General features: G+C 45.9%; 1 protein-coding gene across 2 annotated transcripts in view; it reads right to left on the bottom strand.

Moving 5' to 3' along the window:
• LOC8042050 overlaps positions 1–9,025 on the bottom strand; it is a 35,003-nt gene extending 25,978 nt beyond the window's left edge. For both annotated transcript variants that reach the window (XM_029980018.3, XM_029980019.3), the window contains exons 1-6: positions 8,946–9,025; positions 7,692–7,715; positions 6,478–6,788; positions 4,710–4,838; positions 2,825–3,100; positions 726–1,225 (exon numbers count right to left, since the gene is read on the bottom strand). In XM_029980018.3, the coding sequence (XP_029835878.3) occupies positions 726–1,225; positions 2,825–3,100; positions 4,710–4,838; positions 6,478–6,788; positions 7,692–7,715; positions 8,946–8,985 (1,280 nt within the window). In that variant the 5' untranslated portion in view covers positions 8,986–9,025. The remainder of the gene's footprint in view (positions 1–725; positions 1,226–2,824; positions 3,101–4,709; positions 4,839–6,477; positions 6,789–7,691; positions 7,716–8,945) is intronic.
• Positions 9,026–24,318: the final 15,293 nt, after the last annotated feature.

Here is a 24,318-nt window from a genome sequence, read left to right as displayed (position 1 = left end):
TAACTTGAAGGCAAATACGAGCATAGCTAGGGCCTAACCCTTATTGTCGCAGCAACTTCCTTCTAACCAGACGCTCGGATATTTAGGCTAGCTCGTATTACATATTTTCAACAGGTGGTTAAAGTAGTGAACTTTTAAGAACTCTGAATTTCCTCGTGAAAGTTCTCAAAGCGGAGAAGTTTGTATTCTTACCTCTACAATACAACCAAGACAGCTTGTTTTTTTACACGGTGCAAGGCTTCTAGGCTGATTTTATGACGCACGGTAAATACATAGTTACGCCGGCTACAGTAAAAATAAATATTTTAGTTTGGGAAACAACTTTTCTTAAAATACATATTAGAATTATTAATTTCACGTGAACTAAATGATACCTAAGGCATTGGGTCCAATATCCTTGTTGCTCTCGCCCCTCCGAGATAACTCGAAAACCTAAGTTTAAAGAAGCTTCAAATTCGCATTCAACATTTCGACAAGTGAGGCTTAGCCGAAGTGCCTTTCAGCTTACTTCTTAGGCAAAACGTTTCTTACCGAAATACTGGAAACCATTAGGACAGTCCTGATAAGATTCCTTATGTTGTCGTCTTTTGTTTGGACTTGCCAAAGATGGCAAACTATTTCTAAATCTCCACTTCAATTTCAGTCTTTCTGTGTAATGTGAAGCCAGCCCTCACAATGACAACAAATGAACTTAGTAACCGTTAGGGCGCTTGCGATGTGCTTACCTGTGGACCTGCTCGTGGGGAGCGAGCTCAAGCACGGGCCTCTGCAGGAATTCTGGAACGGTCTGCTTAAGCTGTTCGAGGTTAAGGACGGCAACGGTCTTGACAAGCTGAAGCAAGAGGCCGGGAGTCTGCTTGGGCTCCACAGTCTCATCCTCGACTTCCAGGGAGACAAGTTCGTCGACGACGGTGGTCAAGGCCCTCTGGAAAACTTCAACGGACACTTCTTCGGGCGTTTCCACAAGCAGGCTGTAGACCGGGAGGTCGAAGTGGTGGGCTGTCTCGGGTAGGACAAGTTCAAGAGTCTGATAGGTCTGGACAGGGGTGAACTCTTCGAGCTGAGGTCCATCGACGTGAGCGAGCCATACTTTAAGGAGGGTCTTCACGACGACCTTTCCGGTGAAGACGTTCAGGACGTCCAAACTCTCGGTGTAAGCGCTCTCCAGCACGTTGTCGCTTAGGTTGTAGTAGGACACCTCGTGAGCGGTGACCAGGGTGTCGAACTGCGGTACAAATAAGGTAATATTATTCGTAAGTAAACAAAATAACGCAAGCAGCAAGATGACGATGTTGTCATTATGTTCCACCCATGCAGATTGCAAGAAATTTAAAACCCTTCCTTGTCTTGTTCACGCGCATACTACTGACTGTTTATCAGTCTACACCATTATCGTATACGGTTACTAACTTTACAATATGCGAAAAAAATTTCCAAAAATAAAGTTTACAGAAATAAAGTAATCGAAATGTTCTGTCATATTAGAACTTTCAGAAGTTTGAACTTCTAAACTTGTCAAACGGACTGGTCTATCGAACTTCATAATTATATAATCAGCGAATAAGACAGGCTGAAACAATCTCCAAACCGTTCCTGGAAGTATAAATAGAAATAAAAGATTACTTTGGGATTTACAACATCTGCAGTTTACATATATGAGACAACAATTACTCTAGTAGACCCATTCGGGGCTATTTTACATTTGTATACAACAATAGTCTAGTAATGTTAAAATTTTTGGCAGTTTGAAACATCCTAACCCAAACTTCTGTATCATTCATAACAGTGAAACTAAAACCTCTGAGACGTTCAGCACTATTGAACCATGGAAAATCATGCCTCAACAGCAGTTATAGATGTTCGTCCCCTTTCCAGATCAATCTATGCAGAAGAATACTTATAATCTGCCACACCCGATCTTTCTTTTTTTTCCTCTGTTTGACATCTTGTAAAACCCTATTATATCTCGATTTTTGAAATAGTTTCAACGAATGGGCCCTAACCTGAATGATCTAGCCCTATCTTGCACCAACGCTTCTTCAAAAACTGGCAGGTGTGTCTTAAAAGCATGGGGAACAATTTGTAGCCCCAACTGAGTGCATCGTTACCATGATCCTCACGTTATCGTCCTATCTACGAGAAGTATAGAGGGTTTCTCGGTACATGTTACACGCCATTCCTGCGGCATCGCGGCTTTACGTAGCCGATTAAATATTACCACCAGCGTTACTACAGCTAGTTGCACCTTAATATACTCTGATTAAGCTTCTTCCACAGGGCCCTCCACGTTTTACACTTTAGCAGAGCGAACGCTGTAAAGGTGGAAACCGCCAATCATGGCGGGCTGCGAGATTTGTGGGAGGGGCTTGTCCTGCTCTTCTTAACCTGCAACAGATTATACTGGCAGCGATGGCCTAAAGCATGGCTACGGTATGCGGAGAGCAAGTTGTCTGCTTTCTGCACCGGGGTTGCGGTGGCGTTAGAATGACGCCGATCTCTTATTGGCTGATTGAAAAAAAAGAGTCGGTAGACCTCAACACATCTAGCGTTAAGGTCTACCCGCTATTTTTTCAATCAGCCAATAAGAGCTCGGCGTCATTCTGACGTCACCGCAACTCATGTGCAAGAAGCAGACGACTTGCCCTCCGCATAGGCAACGACAGCCTGAGAAACGTGGGGCTTGTACCAAGAGTCTTGTTATCGCTTGCCATCCAATGAGACCGCGACATTGTCCCAACGCCAAGCAGCGAATCACGAAGCGTGAATCATAAAAGCCAGGCCTTTGTTAAGCTGTCTTCGGCTATAGCGCTTAGGAGACACTCACGGGCTTGTAGCCAACGGGGCATCCGACGGTGGGAGAGGCCTCGTACTCTGCGGTGTCTTCCTGGTATCCCGGCAGGAAGTTGTTCGGGAGGTGCTTGTTGCACAGGGGAGGGTATCCCTGTACCTCGACAGAGTCGACGGTGTAAACGGGACGCGTCTTCTTGCAGTCGTCCAGGTACTTGGTCTTGGTGACGTTCAGGACGTTGACCCCGGTGTAGACGTGAGCGTCCAGGGACTGCAACTCGTAGTTGACGCGGCAGTATCCGCTCACTCCGTCCTAGGTCACAAGAAATAAGTACGCGGAGATATAAGGGAATCCAGCCAAACGCCATTTGAAGAAAAGGGGTGCAGTCGTCTACGAACGTTCGCCCCGGAACGCTTTGTTGCGTCACGTATTGCAATGAGGCTTTTCCCGTAGTTTCGTCATTACCTCATGTGTGCTTGAGTCGTTGCGGACTTGTGCGGTACTCATTACAAGTATTTAAATTACTTGTAATCAATTACTTTTATAAGTAATTCTTGTAACATTCTCATTACGTTTTTTGGGTAGTCATCACGAGAGTACCTTCAATAATTTCAGAAGTAACCATTACTATTTTTTAACCTTTTCCCCTCCCTCCACAGTTTTCGAGTTAGCGACTACTCATACAGTCACCCACTGAAACTGCAGCCAAATGTCCACTTCATTAGTTTCTAAATCATGTGAGCAGCAAAGAATGAAACGATTGTTACCGGACTGCACAAAAATAGCCCAGGCTTTCTGCCTGGTTAGTTTAGGCAGTTGTTTCGTTGACTTTTCAGATAGGGCTGTGAAGTCCGAGTGCTCTTTAAAGGCTTTTCAGAACGAAGCTTGGTAGTTAACGTAGCTTCTGCGTTTTATACATCGTTCAAAAACTCTTCTCATTACCTCACAAGAAAATCTACATTCGGCTTAAAGCATCTCTACACTTTCGTACCCTCACCCTTTCCCCCAACCCACCCCCGATGACCAAACCAGATAATGTAAAAATGCAAAAGCTAAGGTGTGAAACAAAAGCGCAACTTTTTTGGTCACATGTAATGTAAGAGGTCGGCAACACACAAGAATTCATCACTTTCTGAACTCAAGTTTTGAGTGTTTTCTTCGTAAAGTTGCGTGGGGGTGGCACAAGCGAGTGCGAACGTTCCTTGGAGCAACGAAGATAAATCATCTTTGCTTTATTTAGTTGCTGTGACCTAAATTAAGTTCATACAAAGAAGCGTTTTACCTCTAGTTAATAACTGTGCCCTTCGATTCCACAAATGCCCTACCATTGAAACATTAAACCAAGCCCCAAATAGGAAGGTGGTGTAACAAACATTGTGGATTGACACGATCGGTAGCTTGTAATACGGTGATTATAGTCCAGTTATAGCACAAAATGCCCCTTTTTAAACCGGCAGAAAAATATGAAGTTTTGAAAATTTAAAGTAATCAGAAAAGTAAAGATCCCTTTTTCAAGCAATGACCAATTACTTTTCCACTCGCATAACCATGTAATCTAATTGAATACTTTTTCAGCAAGAGTAATAGTAATTTTAATAAATTACTTTTTGTTTGTAACGTGTAGAAGACTGTGTCATTCCCACCAGCCCCCTCTTTCTATCGATGAAGAGGATGTGCCGTGAAAACGCGTAACGTTGCTGACAACCAGTAGCGTCACGGGATCTGGTACGTGACGAAAAAAAAGGTGATGGACATAATTCTTAGCTACGCACGAAAGCTTTCAAAAATCAATTCTCAATTTTTTTTCTTAGAAAGTTTGGTGGCACAATTTGAATTACCCCGCACTATGACAAAATCATAGTGCGGTATATTATCCCGTACTATGACGAAATCACGATACACTCGACAGATGGCGTCGTACCTCGTAGTAGGACACCACGGCGGGCAACTCCTGGAAGGTCTCGGGCTGGCTCTGGAGCAGAGTCAGGACGGCCTTGTACACGTTCAGAGCTCCCTCTCTCACCTCCTGGGCGACGCCGAACTCGACAACCTGCAAAAGAACAAAGATGATTAAGGCGCGTTTGATCGGGTGCGCGAACAAGGAGAACCAAGCTAGTTCAAAAATTCGCGCGTCTATTTCTGTTTGTTGTACTGTTCTCATTAATACGGAATCAAGGTATTGTTGTTTCGGTGTTAAGACTTCATATTTTTAAAAGTAGTTTTTCGTAATTACTAAAATTGGCGTGGGTCGCACTGTGAATCGCTGCAATATTCACTTTAAAAAAATCAAAGTCACCAAAGTTAAGCAGATAACACCGACGTTTACAGTTGTTATGCTGAACGTTTGGTTATAATGTTCCCAAAGTGAACAAAGCCCATAGAATAGCTCAACTTATCTGGATGATGATAACTATATACCAACTTTTCATTGAAGCTGAGACGATTAATTCTAGGAAAGCGGAAAAGACTGCATTAAATCCTCTGGAACGCAGTAGCAATTCTTTTATTCTTGTGCTTTTTGTGCTCTTTGTGGAATTCGGACTGTTACAAGGATACCTTATTTTCATTTTTTTTGCAAGTTTTGCTATAAATGAGCAAACGCGATATTGTAAGGCTTGACTTTTGCACAAACTTTCTTTTTACGTTTGTCTTTAAAAAATAAAAAAATAAACTATTCAGACGGACAAGGGCTTATATTTCCGTTACTAGATGCTCATGTTTGTAGTATTTTAACTTGTTAAACGTTCTTAAACGTTTTTGTTTCTAGACTAACTGAGACAACAAGCCACCATCATCACATTTGCTAAATTACCCAAGCATATTGAACAATTTTGGTTATGTAGGCACACGCCCTACCAGCCTCATCAGTATAAACGATTCGGTATAACTAAACGAATTAAGGCGTGGACGCCGGCAAATGCCAAGATGCATTTGCTTTAGTTTTTCTTTTCTTTTTTTCGCTTTGGAACAGTTACTACTGCAGACGCCAGCACTTTCAGCGCGTATAACTGCGATCGTAGCATGTTTTCTGGTGGTTCGGTAATGTATGTTAACACTACTCCCTGGCATTACTTCTCGCTGTGGTCATTTTGGGGGGTGCTGCAACATACGCAGCATCTACCTTTGCATCTATTATTTTTCCAATTTTTTTTTACTATTGATAGTATGGGGTACAAAAAGCGATGAAACCCGATACAACGGCAAGAGGCCGACGTGTTCTGACGTCAACATGGTGAGCCGTCCTTCATTTGCAGTTCGCAAACAACTCCCCAGAAGTCGCTCGTTACGCAAAAAAAAGGTCTTCACCCTATGCCTACCGAAGACAACATAGATTTAATAAAGTCATTGGGTTTTAGAGACAGCGGAGGAAAAGTGGATTTCAAGACTGTAGAGATTACCAAGCAAAGAATAAGTGAATGGTGGCAGAAAGCGAGAAAAAACTAGGTATTTTCTTATTAACTGATGGCGAGGGGTTTTTGATTCCTCACTTTCTTCGCAGTGCGGAGTGAATATAGATTTCACATTTAAATATTCTAAGCTTAAATGTAAAACAAAATGGCTAGGTGGCGTAAGCTACCGCCCGATCCAGAGGGCTCAGCCGGATTCATCCATCCATCCATCCAGGTCCCCCGAGCAAAAATGTCTACTTGTGACCCGATTCGTCCGACCCTGATTATGCTTGACCTTACCTTGCCCTGTTTGAGCGAGAACCAGACGGGGTACTGGACGTACTGGAAGTAGTCCACCTCCTGGCCGAACAGGCTCGACTCATAGTGGGGCTCGAAGTGGTGCACGTCTCCGAGGACCTTGTCGAACTTCACGAGTGTGAAATTGAGGAACTTGGCGACGTAGTCGGTTTCTGTGAGCTTCTGGACCGCGAGGTCTCCTTCGTAGGTGAGTGCGGGGCCTTCGGTAACATCGAGTTCCAGGGTCTTGAGGGTTACGGTACCATTGACCTTGTAGACGGCGCTGCCGCTGCCACGGGACGTTGGCACGAGTTCTGCAGCACGGAACAGTCATTGAGAAGATTAGTCACAGCTTCGTTTAAGTCGCAGTCGCACCGATCATACATCGTTCAAAAGACAGGGTGTTTGCTACACACATGATGAGAGACTTATCTGTGAGCACGCCTCAAGCGCGTTCAAATCAAATTTGCTTCGCACACATGCGTGCTTCAAAGATATCTGCAGATAGTTTTTTATGGCGAATGTGAGTAGCAAACACCCTGTCAGAGAAGAAAGAAACACGCATGTCGCAGTGTCTGGAGACTGTCTTTTGAATGATGCATTAGCAGCCTGACCGTGGCTGTTAGGTGTAAATACGGCGTCTTTTTTTAGATTTAATCCACAGCTGTCGAGGAGCATAAAAAGGGCGTTCTTGCTTACTAATCCCCAATTTTTTCGGGTTTTTCGTCTGTTTCTTGTGTGCGGTGTAAAACATGGCTTGACATGTTTTTTCAAGATTAATTAAAACATCTTGGTTTTTTCCGCAAAACACAAGGAAAGCAAATTAAAACATCTCTAAAGATTGATCTTTGCGAGTTAGACGGGATTGTTTGTGGCTTGTTTCATTGCCTTTAGTTCAAGCGTGCGTTGAAGAAACAATCAACATGTAAAATGTCTTCAGGTAGAAAGGAGACACATATGAGGACCGACAGTACCTTTATATTTTTAAACATGGACGTAGGATGATAATTTGGCGTGTCCACTTTCAGTTAAAGTTACGTCAAATGTACGGAATTGGTGTTTTTGTATCGATGTTTGCTTTGAAATGAGTTGATGACGTAACAGCGTATTCGTTTCGTTGAAGACATGATATTTTCGCATTAATTGTTACCATAATTTTAGCTTTAGAAATGCAAGTTTTAATTATGTTTGAAAAAGACATATTGATAAAGACTTACCGAACAGGAGCGCATTGGCCGTAGCTGGAGGACATGAAAGGAAACAAATAATACTTATATGGAGCCGTATAAAAAATGACATCATACACGAACATAGACTGATAAGTAATTGATATATAAATGAACGAAAGAATTTATGAGAGAAACTTTTGACAGAAAGAAGAATTTAGATCCTCCTGGGATCTTTGTTCACTAGCTGCAGGGGCTTCGAAAGCCCTTCAAGCTTTATACGATTGTTGTGTTCCCAAGGACTCAAAATCTAGACTTAGCAACAATATCACGAGATAAGTTAGATGACTACACAGACATCGACGATTGAAGTTAATCGAACAACTCGAGTCCTTTTGCGTTTTGTTGTATAGAATATTACGTGACTTCTAAAAAGAGAAAACCGTTTAAAATGCTAAGTGTTCTAAAGAACTTTAAGCTCAAACGATGCACCAACCTCCCGGAAGAGTGTGCAGGCTAACAGGTGGCGGAAAAGAAAACCTTAGGCTTAACAGCGATTACGCGACAGATGATTGACGTCTACAGGAAGAGCGACCATTGATTCTCAGCGAGTAACCCCAGTCATGTTGGGTTTTTTATTGAGTAGAATGTTGCGTTACATTCAAAATTAAATGAAGACGTATCAATTACGAGAAGCGTTGGATTCGAAAGAATCTGGGCCCAAACGCTGTACAACTCTCCCCGTTCACCCTTGGGGCTTGCAGAGGTCTAAACCAATGGTGGTTGTTTAAGTTAAACCTACTCTTGGTTTCTTCTGTGTTTCATCGTCAAAAGCATAAATGATGCCTTATTTCGAAGATTTCGATCTCCAACCATCGCAGCAACATTACCGAAGGCCGACAGCTTCGCGTGCAGCTGTCATCGATATCTGCCGAATTTTTCCAGGGTGAACAACCTACGGTAGCGACCATTCAAGTGAAGCAAGCACCCTATTCCATTACGCATCATCGTTAAGGAAACATTTACGGAAAAACTTTAAGAAGCGAGAGTTGCTTCATTTCCACGATTTTTGTCTGACCATTGAAAGCAGCGTCGCCACAGACGGACGGCTCTGCGGGCAGCTGCCATCCAAGTCTAGCAATATCTCCGGAGGTTAGGTCACCGACGGTGGCGACCGTTCCAGTTAAGCGAGCACTCCATTCTCTTTATGTTTCATCGTCAAACAAACGTAGACGGAACGCGTTCGAGACAGCGTCCATCGGAGTCTAGCGAAGAGGGAAGGCGAGCGGCGGTGGGCTTCCTTACCTGCGACCAGCAGCAGCGGAAGACCGCAGAGGACGCGCATCCTGGATCGAGTGAGCCGGGACGACTGAGCGTGCTGCCTGGACCCAAGCGGGAGCCCCCTTATATAGGAGCGGCTCCCTCCAGTCCGGCTGCTGATACAGGGCTGACACGGCTGCTGTCCACCTCAGCAGCCGAGATTACCGAAGCTGCTGCTCCCTGCGAGCAGGCCGTGCACATCGCCCGCTGCTTGACCGTAAGGGGTTTGCACGGACGCGCTATCCTCACCCGGGGACGAGTGGGCAGTTGGGCTTCTCGTTATTCGAAAAGACGAAGCAAACATTTTATTTTTGTCGAAGGGATTTGGGGCGTATATGCCCGGTGCGACATCTTTGCGAGGATAAACGTGGGTTAATCGATCTTTAGCAAGGTGTGTAGTTTGGAAAGTTGGGGCATTATTAGAATAAATAAAATAACTCGAGAAACTACATGAGGACACTAAGCTGCTTGTGTCTTCAACGTTTCTCGGTGTTTTCTTTTCCGTTATTTTGTTTATTGGGATAAAGGATATTCAAGCTATAATTCTTCGCAAAAAGTTTGAGAGGCGTAGAATTCGTTGAATGTGTTTTAACCTCGCCGATTTTCTGAAACTTGGGACTTTTGGATGTGTTTGGTACCTTTGACTTTTTGAAGATTTTAAATCCTTTTAATCGCTATTGACGTCTCGGACTTTTTGTAACTACCTAATTGTTTGAGTTCATGGGACACACAGAGCGCTTTCTGAGTCTAATTTCACCACTAAATTTAGTGGGAAATTAATGTCGCGAATTTTTTTAATATCAAAGTGTTTTTTGAGCGCTGCTCTAGAGCGCAAGACTAATCTATAAACAAATTGTTCGTTGATATTAACGTGCATCTGTGCGTGAAGCCGCCGTGTAATACTCAGATGCAGGACGTGCACGATGCATGCAATTTTTGTTAAAATCCGGATTACCACGCAGAGATTACGCGCACTAATTTACAGTATAGTTGAAACTACTTCACTATTTTTAAATCTAATCGTGGAACTATAATTGTGGTTCGGTTGCTGTCCAAGGTCACGGACGGCGTTAGAAACGCAGAGCGCGTTGTGTATTCTTGGTTCCCAGCGCAAAAGGTGGCGACACCAGCAGAATGCCGAACGGCGAATCACAAAGCAAGAAAAGTGAACTCAATACTCCGCGCCCTGAATTTCTAAAGCAGTGAGTCACTATGCTAGACTAGCACTAACAACTAGATTTTTTGATAAGACTGCGATGGCGCAGGCGAGCTGGTATAGATTTATTATTTCCTTGAACCACCTGAGACTGGGTGGAGACTGGGTCCCCTACACTTTTGGTTCTCCTAGTTCTCCACCCAGTCTCAGGTACTTCAAGAAAATGTTAGATTTTTCTCTGAATATTTCGCAGTAGATAATGTCAATACATTTAAACATAACTTAGTTCGCGTTTAATACGAAGTTCAAGGGGCAGCGATCTATAATATAGTTTTCACTTTCATCGAGTCAAAGTGTTTGACCCATGTGTCGCTGTGTCTGTTTTCTTCAGACCTCGTCTAGATGTTAACAAGACGCTACGCTTCTCAGAAAGCGCCGGCATGAAACATTGTCACACGCGTTTAAAAGGGTGGCTTTCCCGGAAATAGTTTTTCTGTAAAGTACACATGTGGTTCTTCAAATTTGTTCCAGTGACATAAACTAAAATTGTACATCATGCTTTTGTTTTATTTTTAATTATTGCACCGTAAATGAGCGGAAGAATTACCACATTCGATACGAAAGTGTTTTTAGCTGCTCGTGCAACAACAACACATCAATAGGACCTTTAAAACAGTTTTTTTTTAATTTAAGCCTACGCCATCCTTAATAAAGGCTTGCTTGTAATGGCGGACACCTTCGCAACAGCCTAAACAAGAGAAAAGATACACTCCAAGGAATTTGAAGCGTCTAGTTGCCCCTCAAACACTCACGAGAGCCAATCGTTATAATGAAGAGAGAAACCTCCACAAATTACGAAGCTGAAAATGTTTTTAGGCAGACGTTTTTTTTTTTACGAAGGCTATATCCGCTTATTAAATTAAGACAAAACTCGTTTTCTCACTCAGCCCTTAGAACAGAACAAGTCCGCTTGAATTCTCTGCCCATAGCCAAAGGCGATTCTCTCTTTTCCGGTGCCTCAGTAGCAAGTTTTAGTAGACCGTGTTTCCCCCTCCGCTAAGCCCCTCCGCTACCCGGAACTCTACAGCCAAGGCCATCGGTACGCAGGCGCAGTGGCGGTCTTTTCTCTTTCCAGGCGTTTGATAGGCCACCAGAGCTTTTCCAGGAAGCACATGGCGTCTATTATAGGATGAATGAATGGATGATTGAAACTGGCTTATTTTGGACGGTAGCTTGCGCGAGTAAAGCCGAGAAGCATATACACCTCTCCACTTTAAAATTTGGAAGAAATTTTATTTCTCGTTAAATCATATACCTCACCAGTTTTGCGCATTATCACGATAATCTGCACTTGTTTATTTCAATCTTCAAGCCTATTTTTACTGTGATTTTTATTCCCTCTTCCGTCATCCTCGCCAGCAGAACTTGGCGTTCCCGCCGTGTCGGTTACCCTTAAAGAAACAGTGAAATGAAGAAACAAATTGAAAGGCCTAAATATAAGTTTTTTTGTTAGCTTTTTCACGGTGAACAAATTGTGCATTTTTAACGTTGTTAGACGCAGTTTATATGGTAGGTTACTGCCCGCTCTAAGCCCCACCCAAAGATCAGTGGCAGACTTGTACCGTACGCATTACAAGTAATCAAATTACTTGTAATCGATTACTTTTTGGAGTAATTTTGTAATCAGTTGATTACTTTTCTCAGGCAGTAATCACAAGAGTAATCTGATTATTTTTTGAAGAAATAAAAATTGCTTCTAACCATTACTATTTTTCCACGGAACACCCCCTTTTTTCTAAAATGACAGAAATAAATTTTTTTTTTTTTTTCGAACAGAAAAAAAAAAAAAAGATCTTGGCGAATTCGTAGGAAACGAGGTGAACCCCTTTGCATGTATAGTTTCTGTGGAATATCTTTTTTTTTTTCGAACTGCGATTGGGAAATCCCAAGAAAGCCCCATTGCGTCACAAAGGCTGTTCAGGGCGAAGTTTGAGGGAGCAGAATGTAGCTTTGTAAGTTCTTCGTTCAAAGTAGCCCCCTAGCACACAGACACAGAAATTTAAAAAAAAAAAAAAAAAAACCATCCTGCTTACGGTACTTACACGCAGTCCATAGAGGAACCAGAACCGAAGAACGTCTAAAGCGGATGCAAAATATAACAAACCGAGCTCAAATACACGTCAAGACCCCACTATTTCCCCTGCGTGGTCTTTGTGACAAGCAGGGTCTCGAGTTTGGAGGTATACTAGTTCATTGTTATGAGCTCTAAAGATGGAAGTCTTCACACAATAAAGTAATCGGAAAAGTAACGGTTACTTCTTAAAGTAATGCCCAATTACTTTTGCTGTCGAGTAATCAAGTAGTCTAATCGAATACTTGTTAGCCAAGAGTAATAGTAATTGTAATCGATAACTTTTTTTTTGTAACGCGTACAAGACTGATCAGTGGCCCCGCCTAGAGTCACTAAATGCTTCCAGAGTACCGAATTCCATTCAGTCCACTTACCGGAAGTCAATCCCACAGAATCCAGTTCGGACTGGCTGGTTTAGCACGTGGCGACAGGTGTCAGTCGGCCATTTTTCGGATCGGCCCAAAACAACAACAAAACGCATATAAAACTTTTCCGCGCTACCACGGCTGCCGCGCGTACGCACGAATGGGAGCTCTGGTCATCGATGAGCTAGGACCGAACGGTTAATCCGTTAATTCTCTCTAGGTTTTTTTTTTTTTTAATTATTATTAAGTGCAAGTTAATATGGTTCTCCAAAGGAGATAGCAGGCTCCGGTTGCGCCGGTGCTCCGTTTCAAACTCTACGCCTCAGACGCTAAGCGTAACACTGGACTTCGATATATTTCGAGGTGAGAGAGAGAGAGATACGAGACAGCGATGAGCATGTCACGCACCGCTCGGAAGGAAAGAAATAACTTTAATAAAAACAAACCAGGGCCGCCACGGGCCAGAAATTTGGCTTGAAGAGCTCACGCGAGAAGGAATACCACACTAGCTGCGTTCGATTTACCTGCACCTCCTGCACCAGCGCAGTCAAGTGTAGGCAGTCTACTTCCGGTATGTGTATTTATATACCACTGGAAGTACACCGCCCTGTACTTTCCTGCACCGGTGCAGCAAGTGTGGGTACATTGAACGCAGCTATGTGTACGCGCTTCGCTTCGACCGCACAGGGCAGCGCCATATTGTAGATCGCGATTGCTGCGCCACGACTCGGTTCCGAAACAAAGCTTGGAAGTTTCGGTACTCTGGGAACAATCAGTTACTCTATCCCCACCCACTACTACTGGATTATCTTGGCTGCTCGGCCGAACACGCTTGCAAGCCTAACGTCTCCTAGAGTCACTGGATGTCCCCAGAGTACCGCAACTACGGTCGCTGAAACGCGTCTCCGACTGGTGTGATTCCTGAGTCCAAAAAAGTGGTCCCTCGATTTCCGCCTGATGACGTCATAGAAGTGTCATGCTGTCGCCGGTCGCGACCCTGGTGGTGTCTCAGCAGCTGTGGTGGACGTGGCAGGCGCCTGTTCTGCTGCAGGTCGCTCCCCACTGTGACAGTGCACGGAAGCTACAGCAGCAGGACGTTGGGACGCCTGGGACGCCGTGATGACAGCGACACTCGTGTTGCTTTTCGCCAGCATTTCTACGACCAGCCGCCAGGATCGCAACAGGCTGCAGCATGACACTCCGGCTTCTGTGACATCATTTGTTGGCACTTTGGGACAACTTTTGATATATGGGCGGGATAGGACGCTAAACACACCAGTCGGAGACGCGCTCCAGGCACCATACCGAAACCTCCAAGCTTCGTTACAGAGCCAAGTCGACCGAATCGCGGCGCAGCAGTCGCGATCTCCAACATGGCACTGCCCTATGCGGTGTAAGCGAAGCGTGTAGCGTTCGTGCTCGTGTGAGCTCTTCAATCCACGTTCCATGCCTGTGGAAACACTTGTTTGTTTAAAGTCCTTTCCTTCGTTTCGAGCGGTGTGTGACCCGTTCCTCGCTGTCTCGTCTCCCTCTCTCATCTCGATTCAGATCGAAGTCGAGTGTTAGGCTTAGCGCCTGAGGCGTAGGGTTTAAAAGGCAGCACCAGGCGCACCGGAGCGAGCAAACAAACCGGCAATATTTTTTGGCGAACCAAATTCGCGGCTACTTGAGATTTTAAAAAAAAAAAATGTGGCGAGTATCAACGCATCTTTCTTTCGGTCCTAACTCATCCGTACCCAAAGCTCCCACCCGGGGGTACCCGCCGCACCCGTGGTAACGCGGAAACCTTTTATATGCGTTTTTTGTCGTTTTTGGTCGATCCACAAAATGATCGACTGATACTAACTTCCGCCACGGGCAGTGGTGTACCAACTTGTTAAGGGTGACGATGTGGGTTAGTTGGTTCATACTGACGAAGAGGCAAACAGCGCACAGAAAACGGGGACTAAAGGAAAAGCAAACAGGACAAGCGCTGACTCTCAACTGAAATTTAATCACATGAAAACAAAACAAAAAAAACAGCAACTCCCCCCATGTCACATGATACATTCACCACGTGTCCAAAAACACCATCTCTTTACTACTCAAGCCCAGTGACGTTTGGCTTACGCAGTTCGCGCCTGCTTTTATAATTGCATGCGCCTCTAAAATTTCTCGATTCACTCTGTCCCTTCCATAGCCAATCATACCCGTCTTACTGAAGATAGGTTCACACCCACATTCATGACAATGCAGTGGCAGATGCCCCCCTACAGCTCCCACCACTGATCGCAACGACAAGTCATGCTCCCGCAGTCTGTGATTAACACATCGGCCCGTCTGACCGACGTAGGCTTTCCCACACGTTAGTGGAATCGTGTAAACAACTCCCACCTTGCAAACAACATATTGATTCTCATGCTTCACCGAGCAAGCGGGGCCTTTGTCCTTCTTATCGGCAACTCTCGCACAAAGTTGCGCCAGCTTACACGGAGCGGAAAACACCAATGGCACATCGTACCTCAAGGCAACTTTTTTCAAGTTGTGTGAAATTTTATGGAGATATGGTATTACAAGCGGTCTCTTATTTGGCCTTTTCCTCCGGGGACGGGGTTCCCCCTTGAGTTTCTTTAACAAACCCTCCGCAACGCTCAATAAAACCAAAGTTGGGAAACCTGCCACTGTCAGTCTCTCAACCTGCCGGGAAAAACTATCGTTAACCACATGATGACATGACTTCTCGAGTGCAGCTTGTAGGCAAGACAAGGCAATGCTTCTCTTGACCAGCTTAGAGGGCAATGAATCATACGGAAGAAGACGCTTCTTTGAGCGTGGGTGATAAGACCAGCAAACGTGTTTAGCAATGAATTCTAATCTCAAATCCAAAAACTGTAGGTAAGCCCCATCCTGAAGTTCGTGAGTGAAAGTGAGCCCCTCCGAATGATGTGCGAAAACTTCTAAAACAGACCTCTGGGGCCCTAAACTCGTCAAAGACAAAGTTGGAGCCCAAAGTTCGCGGAGCGCGCTCACTGGACGTCGGCGAAAGAAGCGCGAACTCATCGTCGTGATAAGCCAATCAGTGCGCTCCTTCAACTTCGGCCCCAACTTTGTGTTTGACGAGTTTAGGGGCCCAGGACATCTGCCTCACATATGCCCTCCAAACTAATAAACACAACCAAAAAGTCATCCACGTAACGAAACACTTTACAAACGCGCTCGTCATCCAGTCTTCCCGAAATGGCCCTATCGCCCTTGGCTAAAAAAAAAAAAAAAAAAATTTAGCCGAGTGCGATAGGGCCATTTCGGAAGGACTGGGTGACGAGCACGTTTGTAAAGTGTTTCGTTACGTGGATGACTTTTTGGTTTTGTTTGTTAGGTTGGAGGGCATATGTGAGGCAGATGTCCTGAGGTCTGTCTTAGAAGTTTTCGCACATCATTCGGAGGGGCTCACTTTCACTCACGAACTTCAGGATGGGGCTTACCTACAGTTTTTGAATTTGAGATTAGAATTCATTGCTAAACACGTTTGCTGGTCTTATCACCCACGTTCAAAGAAGCGTCTTCTTCCGTATGATTCATTGCCCTCTAAGCTGGTCAAGAGAAGCATTGCCTTGTCTTGCCTACAAGCTGCACTCGAGAAGTCATGTCATCATGTGGTTAACGATAGTTTTTCCCGGCAGGTTGAGAGACTGACAGTGGCAGGTTTCCCAACTTTGGATTTATTTGAGCGTTGCGGAGGGTTTGTTAAAGAAACTCAAGGAAGAACCCCGTCCCCGGAGGAAAAGGCCAAATAAGAAACCGCTTGTAATACCATATCTCCATAAAATTTCACACAACTTGAAAAAAGTTGCCTTGAGGTACGATGTGCCATTGGTGTTTTCCGCTCCGTGTAAGCTGGCGCAACTTTGTGCGAGAGTTGCCGATAAGAAGGACAAAGGCCCCGCTTGCTCGGTGAAGCATGGGAATCAATATGTTGTTTGCAAGGTGGGAGTTGTTTACACGATTCCACTAACGTGTGGGAAAGCCTACGTCGGTCAGACGGGCCGATGTGTTAATCACAGACTGCGGGAGCATGACTTGTCGTTGCGATCAGTGGTGGGAGCTGTAGGGGGGCATCTGCCACTGCATTGTCATGAATGTGGGTGTGAACCTATCTTCAGTAAGACGGGTATGATTGGCTATGGAAGGGACAGAGTGAATCGAGAAATTTTAGAGGCGCATGCAATTATAAAAGCAGGCGCGAACTGCGTAAGCCAAACGTCACTGGGCTTGAGTAGTAAAGAGATGGTGTTTTTGGACACGTGGTGAATGTATAATGTGACATGGGCGGGTTTGCTGTTTTCTTTTTTTTTGTTTTCATGTGATTAAATTGCAGTTGAGAGTCAGCGCTTGTCCTGTTTGCACTTCCTTTAGTCCCCGTTTTCTGTGCGCTGTTTGCCTTTTCACCAACTTGTTTTCTGAGTGGGGGGGTGGTGCCCTTCGTATCCCTTGGGCGCCGCCGGCCAGTGTTTCTCTGAGAACTGGAGGGTCAAGTGCCCCCCTTGCCCCCCCTCCCCCCCCCCCCCCCCCCCCCCCCGCCCCCCGGTTGGTACGCCCATAGCCACGGGCCAAGCCAGGCAATAAGAACTGGATTCTTCGGGATTGACCTCTGATAAAAGGACTGAGTGGAATTCGGTACTCTGGGAACATTCAGCGACTCTAGTGTATCCCTGTCGCGACGTTCGGTCGGTCTCGTCTGGCGTCCGACATCGCCTTCTAGTCATGCGGGCAGCCGCGCGGCAGCCTCCGGCATCACCTGCTATTCAACCGTTTAATAGCCTTTCAACCGTTGAGTAACAGGTATCGCCTGCTATTCAACGTTCGTCTGCTATTCAACCTGCAATGCTCACAAGACGCGACCATGAAAGCGGCGTATAGTCTCCCAACATGCACAAGCCACGTTCCAGTACAAGCGTCTGCAGCTTCTGTCGATGTGCGGTAAAAGGCGACCGAGAGGACTAAAAATGTCAACATAATAAATATGCAGTTAATTCAGCTTTTCTGTTCTAGTTGTTGCTTTTTCGCGTGGCATCCACGAGCAAGTTCTGCTCAGGTTATGACACACTGTTAAAACGCGACTTAAAATATTAACTATTGAAGGTCAGTTGCGCTGCAAGACTTGAAAGCTTCTCTCCTTTCGAAGCGAGATGACGGGATCATACCCGTACAAACTTGTTGGGATCCGAACGCCCGATTGCCTCCGGCCAAAGGGCTCGCAAATTCATACCTACGCAGGTATTTTCTCGGTATTGAAACCATGATCGCATTCACTACGGTTGCACAATTGACAAAGTAGCGTGGCTGCTTTTACGGGAACCAACATATTTATTCACACTAAATTACAAAATAGCGCTAAGACAAGTACAGACGACGAAGTGGACAGGACTGGTGCTAACTCACAACCAGTGTTGTATGCGTTACCGAAAAAAAGTAACTAAATACGTTACTCGTTACTTGCAAATAAATGTAACGCGTTACCGACCTACGTTACCTCAAAATAAAAGGAACGCGTTACCATTACCGTTACTGATAAAAAGTAACGCACGTTACTGTTGCATTACTTTTTATTCACGAACTAAAACATTTGCTGTTTCGACGTTTGATATGTGCGTAAGCGCCATACCTAAAAGATGTCTATGCGGAAACTTAATTACCCTCTGATTTTTAGGGTTTCACCCGAATACTTAAAAGAAAAAACGCGGTAGTATATATGAAGCTGATTTATAACATGGAAAACGGGAAAAGGAATGACACGAAGGTGTCATTCTCTTTCCCAGCGGGAAGCGAAACGCAGGCTTCGAAGCAGGAATCTCCCAAATCCACCCGAAGCCGGACCTCTTTGACCTTCCAGCCGAGGCGACGGCGGTAGCGAGGTCAACGAGCCGCGGGAGAAAGCAGGTGGCAGGTGGCGTGTGACGTCAAATCTGACGAGCCCCGACGTCAAAGAAATGTGGAGGACAGCGTCATTTTTTGACTAAGGAATTTATGACGGGGCACTTAAAAACACACAAAAAAAAATTAAAATTTAATTTTTTTAAGTTTTACGAAGTAAAGTAACGTAACGCAATTTCGTTACACGTTACTCAAAATAAGTAACGTTAGTACGTTATCCGTTACTTCTTTGGAAAAGGAACGAGTACGTTACCACGTTACCAAAAAAAGTAACCCGTTACCGGTAACGGCGTTACTTGTAACGCGTTACCGCCAACACTGCTCACAACTGACGGTTTTTTATGCAACGAGAGAGAAGAACGTGAAGGAAGTGCCTGGTGTTGAAAAAGGAAAAGAAATAGTTCTATTTCTAGCCGGGGCATTCTAAGAAAGTCTTAAGTATTTTAGTCCTAATAGTTTATTAGTTTTAGTTTTATTAGTCTAACAATCTCCTTTCTTAGAACGCCCCGGCTAGAAATAGAATTATTTGTTCTCCTTCTAGAGCGCAGCTCTTAGGCGCCCGTTTCCGGCTTGAGCGGCGTCGCCGTCGCCGTCGCCGTCGGCGTAACCGTGAGGTCACGTGACCCCCCCCCCCCCCCAGGTCACGTGACCGCAATATCACGAGGGAGGAGGAGGCAGGAGGGGTATATCCTCCCCTCAGTACCCTTCCCTACTCCTCCTCATGAGCTGCGCTCCAATTCGGCGTTACAGGGAGTTGTAAATGGTCCAATTCGGCGTTACCGGGGTCACGTGACTCCCAGGTCACGTGAACCCCCAGGTTACGGCATCGCAAGATCACAAGGGAGGAGGAGGGGTATACCCTCCCCTCAATACCCTTTCCTACTCCTCCTGATGAGCTGCTCTCCGATTCGGCGTTACAGGGAGTTGTAAACGGTCCAATTCGGCGTTACAGGGGTCACGTGACCGCAACATCACGAGGGATCACGTGACCTGGGGGCCACGTGATCCCCAGGTCACGTGACCCCCCAGGTTACGTGACCGCAAGATCACGAGAGAGGAGGAGGGAGGAGGGGTATACTTTCCCCTCAATGCCCTTCCCTACTCCTCCTCATGAGCTGCGCTTGAATTCGGCGTTACAGGGAGTTTGTAAACGGCTTTCAATATTTTTTTTCGAAACCAGCCACTTCCTTCACCTTCTTTCTCGTTGCATAAAAAACCGTCAGTTTTGAGTTAACGCCTGTCCTCTACACTCCTTTGTCTCCCCTTGTTTTAGCGCTATTTGTAATTCAGTATGTATAACCAACTAGAACGCCAGAAAATTTTTATATAGTTCTTTATTCACCATCAGTACGCGGAAACCAACGAGGTAGAGGGCCTTAGAGTGATCAACTAATACACCGTTCATCAGGCAAAAGTGACCCCCGATTGGCCGCCGCCATGTTGTACAATTTTGACCACTAGACACGTGACCAGGCAAAATCTATGACGTAACCAGACCAAATCTCTGGCGTCAACGATAAGATAGCAGCGCCCAGTGCGTGTCGGAAGCGTTGTGGGCGTTGATCGGAGTGTGTGGATTTCGTGTGCGGAATTCGGTTTTTCAGGATTTTGTGTGCTCTCCCGCGTAGGAATAACGTGAAGTACGAGGGAATGAGGCTTTTCTTTTTTATTTAATTCAGAGTAAGCCAGATTTGGTCCCGTGCTTCTCGTACGCGCTCGGATCACTACCTCGGACATCGCTCGGTCGTTCGAGTTTAATTAAAATATCCGCAATCGTTAACCACGGGAGCTCCTCGATAATCACTGTGTCGAAGGATACGTCGAACCCATCCGGAACGCGGAGTCTAAAGGTATGTAGGACGTGACCAGAACACGGAGTTCTAACGGTACGGCGGACGTGCCCGGGCAATTTTCTTAGCTCGACCGTCAAGATTCGCATTTGAAGCAGCGAGGGAAGTGTTGAAATCTCCAAACTGCTCGGTGCTGAGCTAACTACGGACCACTTCACTATGTGATCCGTAGTGACGTGAAAAAGACCGACGGCGATCACTCCGGGCGGACGGCGGCTCCCGGCCGCCTGCCTTCTGTGAAGGGGCGACAGTCGTGTAAGCAGTACTGTACCAGCTTCTCTTATAGTTATGTTGTTCTCGAGCAGCTTCCCGATCACTAAACCCCGCAAACGCGTGCCGAACTTTCAAAAGGTGTCTGCCAACCTGGAAAGCCTTGAACTCCCAGGGAATTTCGGATCATCTGGGAAAGTCAGGGAATCATTCAAAAAGTGGGCTAAATAAGGGAAGACGACTAGTGAAAGCGGCATGGCGGTTGCTCGTCGGCACGGCCATGCTGAATGACATTGCCGAAATGTCATCCTTCGACTCAAAAACTCAAGGAATTTGATCAAAATAGTCAGGGAAAAACTTCAAAAAGCCGGGAATTTGAAATCAGTAGTTTGTTAGACACAATGTTTGATTTTCTCGGCACTCCGCGCGTTTTTACACACGACAGGCACACGCCCGTGTATCACACGGCAGGCAGGCCAAGCGGCTGCCAGCCACTTATGCAAGGTCGATAAGACGCAAGCGTGGAACGCTTTCGGACTGCTGTAAATACACCAGCGGGAGCGTCCGGCCGCAGTCCGACTGCCCACGCTACGACACCCGACACAGACTCCGCGTCCTGGGTACGTCTGACGTATCTTTAGATTTTGCATCCTAGGTACGTCAGACATATATCTTTAGACACAGCGCCTGATAATAGTAGTGAATAGGGTCACGTTCAGTGCGCAAGTCACTTTATTGCACTAGGAGAGCGGAATTTCATTCCCGTTGCGCAGGTAGTTCCCGAGCTAGGCATGCAGTTGAAGACTATGTTTCACTCTTTCATAAAGCAAGCTTTGCGGGACCCCTCCGCCTTTGTGCACCCATTCGCAGGTCGTGTCGCCTTTCCTCATGTAACTCCCGCAGGTTCAGTGAGTTGCCGAGCCACTGCAGCCCCGGCGTCGCTCGGTACATACAAGAGGCGGCTCACGTCGGTCGTCCAGCAGCACACTGGAGGGACGCAAAGCTAGCAGCCTCCTTGGTGCACGCAAGACGAGGCTGAGCAGAGCTCCAAGCTCTTCTGACGCACATGTGCACTCCAATGAGACCGGTGTCGCACCCTGATTCCTAGAGATGTGGTCGCACTGGCAGTCTTGTTGGTCCTTGGGGGCCGTCGAGGAGTGCCAGAAAGCAAAATTCCATCCTTCTTGCGCAGGTAGTTCCCCAGCTAGTCACTTCCTTGACAACGTCGCACCCTCTCTGGAAGCAAGCTTCAGGATGCTCTTGTGCACCCATTTGCAGGTCGTGTCGCCTTTGCTCACGTAACTCCCGCAGGTCCAGCGAGTTGCCGAGTCGCTGTTGCCCCGGCGTCGCTGGTCGTGCATCCTGGTCCTGGTCGTGCATCAACCACCGCTGCCCATTTCCGCAAAGTGCTTGGGTGTGGTAGCTTGACGTGCTTTCGCAGAAAGCTGTATGCCTTTGCCGAGTAAAAATGGAGCGTGAGGGCAAACTTGCGCACATCCTGTGTACATGCGTTTTTGTTGCGCCTGACTCTTTTTAAGACGAGGTTGCGCATTGTGTTGATGAATGCATTGTCAAGTATGTCAACTGATGGCTTAGGAAGTCGTGTCCTCAGTTCACGAAGCAGCGTGTTCAGCTTCCTAATCCTGGCCGTCTTCCGATTGATCTTCTTCTTTGCCTGTTTCAACAGTTTCCTTGCCTTCTGCAGCTTTTGCCTACTCGTGGCCAGGACCCTGTGCAGTCGTGGTGACACAGCTGCGTACGAGTGGTCACCGAAGGAAATGTTGCGTCGCATGAACACAGCTTCAGGGGGAGTCTCTGACGTCGTAGCCTGAGAGGGGGAAGTAACCAGCTCCAGTCTTCAGGTACTTCGGGCGACTAGTTGCACAATTTGCAAAGGTGTGTCTCTTGTATCTGAAAGTGGTGGTCAACGAATCACTGGAAAAGTGGCATCTTTGGGATCAAGTTGATAGGTTCGAGTAAAACATTCAGGTCCTTTGCAACACTTTCAACCACCACCATTATAATAATTCCATGGCATGTTGTATGCTTTTTACAATCATTCAATCATAAGTGGGTTACGTGTTTTCAGTATATACTGATATACATAAAAATATGACCTCCAAACGATTTTTCTTGAAATCGGCAAAAACCGAAAGAACCCGAATTGAGCTCGCTTTGAAGAGAAATTGCTCTTTCCACGGCAGGGAACCTTGATAAACTTCTGTACTTTTGTTGAACCACAACACCGACCGCACTGAACTGTCTGCGAGGCTGCTATTTTTCTTTGGAAATTGTTTTTATGTGCTCCATTTAGCAATGAATAGTGCATATCATGTTGTGTCTCCTAGAAACGCCACAGATATGCATTTGCTTTTACCACATAAGTACCGTGACACTCCGAGTTTTAGTCGATATCAAAAATAGACACCGAAAAACTCAAAATTCGAGAGAACAAATAAGCACCAAAAAATCACCCCCATTTTTAAAAAAAATAAAACTACGAGAGCACCTCAGCTTTCTTTCATGATGTGAGAATGCGTGAGCATTACCTTTGGCCGAGTTATATTGACGTCAATGAGCAAGGTTGACGCAACGAATAGCACACTAGTTTTGCAATCATGAGAGTATAGGTTCGAAACCAGGGCAGGGGATAATTTATTTCTAGGTTTATTTTTTGTTCGATCACGTGATTAATAATTAAGTCACGTGACGAAAATGATAACGTGAGCACAGCTGTTTGTTTTTCTTTTATTTTCTTTTCCCTTGGATTGCGTCGCATTGATCACGGCATTTGGACACAACTTTTGGTTACGGCTTTTGGCTGCACCCTTTGATCACGGCTCTTTTTTTGCTCACTGAGCCAGGTAATACTCACAAATTAAAAAAACACCCTAAACATGGAACCCTATTCATAAGCCAGAACTCCCAGCACCCCCTTTTTGTGGGTCAGTGCCAGTTCTGGCCAACGCATAAAAGGTGTGGTCACATATCACACTGCACAGTATAACCTGCCAAGAATGCATGCCCTGGCACACAGTCTCGTGGAATACAGGCAGTCTTGAATGTCACCGCTCGTTGTTCTGCTGGCAGGTCTCAACCTCCAGAGAGGCAGCCTGGATCAACGACTGATCAGCCAACCCCAGGAGAGGCCCAAGCTGCTGCTGGTTCTGGAAGCAGTGTAAAGCTGGTTACTTCCCCCTCTCAGGCTACGACGTCAGAGACTCCCCCTGAAGCTGTGTTCATGCGACGCAACACTTCCTTCGGTAACCACTCGTACGCAGCTGTGTCACCACGACTGCACAGGGTCCTGGCCACGAGTAGGCGAAAGCTGCAGAAGGCGAGGAAACTGTTGAAACAGGCAAAGCAGAAGATCAATCGGAAGACGGCCAGGATTAGGAAGCTGAACACGCTGCTCCGTGAACTGAGGACACGACTTCCTAAGCCAGCAGTTGACATACTTGACAATGCATTCACCAACACAACGCGCAACCTCGTCTTAAAAAGAGTCAGGCGCAACAAAAACGCATGTACACAGGATGTGCGCAAGTTTGCCCTCACGCTCCATTTTTACTCGGCAAAGGCATACAGCTTTCTGCGAAAGCACGTCAAGCTACCACACCCAAGCACTCTGCGGAAATGGGCAGCGGTGGTTGATGCACGACCAGGACCAGGATGCACGACCAGCGACGCCGGGGCTACAGCGGCTCGGCAACTCGCTGGACCTGCGAGAGTTGCG

This window comes from Ixodes scapularis, unplaced genomic scaffold, assembly GCF_016920785.2.
Source record: "Ixodes scapularis isolate PalLabHiFi unplaced genomic scaffold, ASM1692078v2 PGA_scaffold12__126_contigs__length_90152505, whole genome shotgun sequence".
Taxonomy (NCBI): domain Eukaryota; kingdom Metazoa; phylum Arthropoda; class Arachnida; order Ixodida; family Ixodidae; genus Ixodes; species Ixodes scapularis.
Note: the sequence above shows the minus strand (reverse complement) of the source record. Positions and strands in the feature narration are given on the sequence as shown.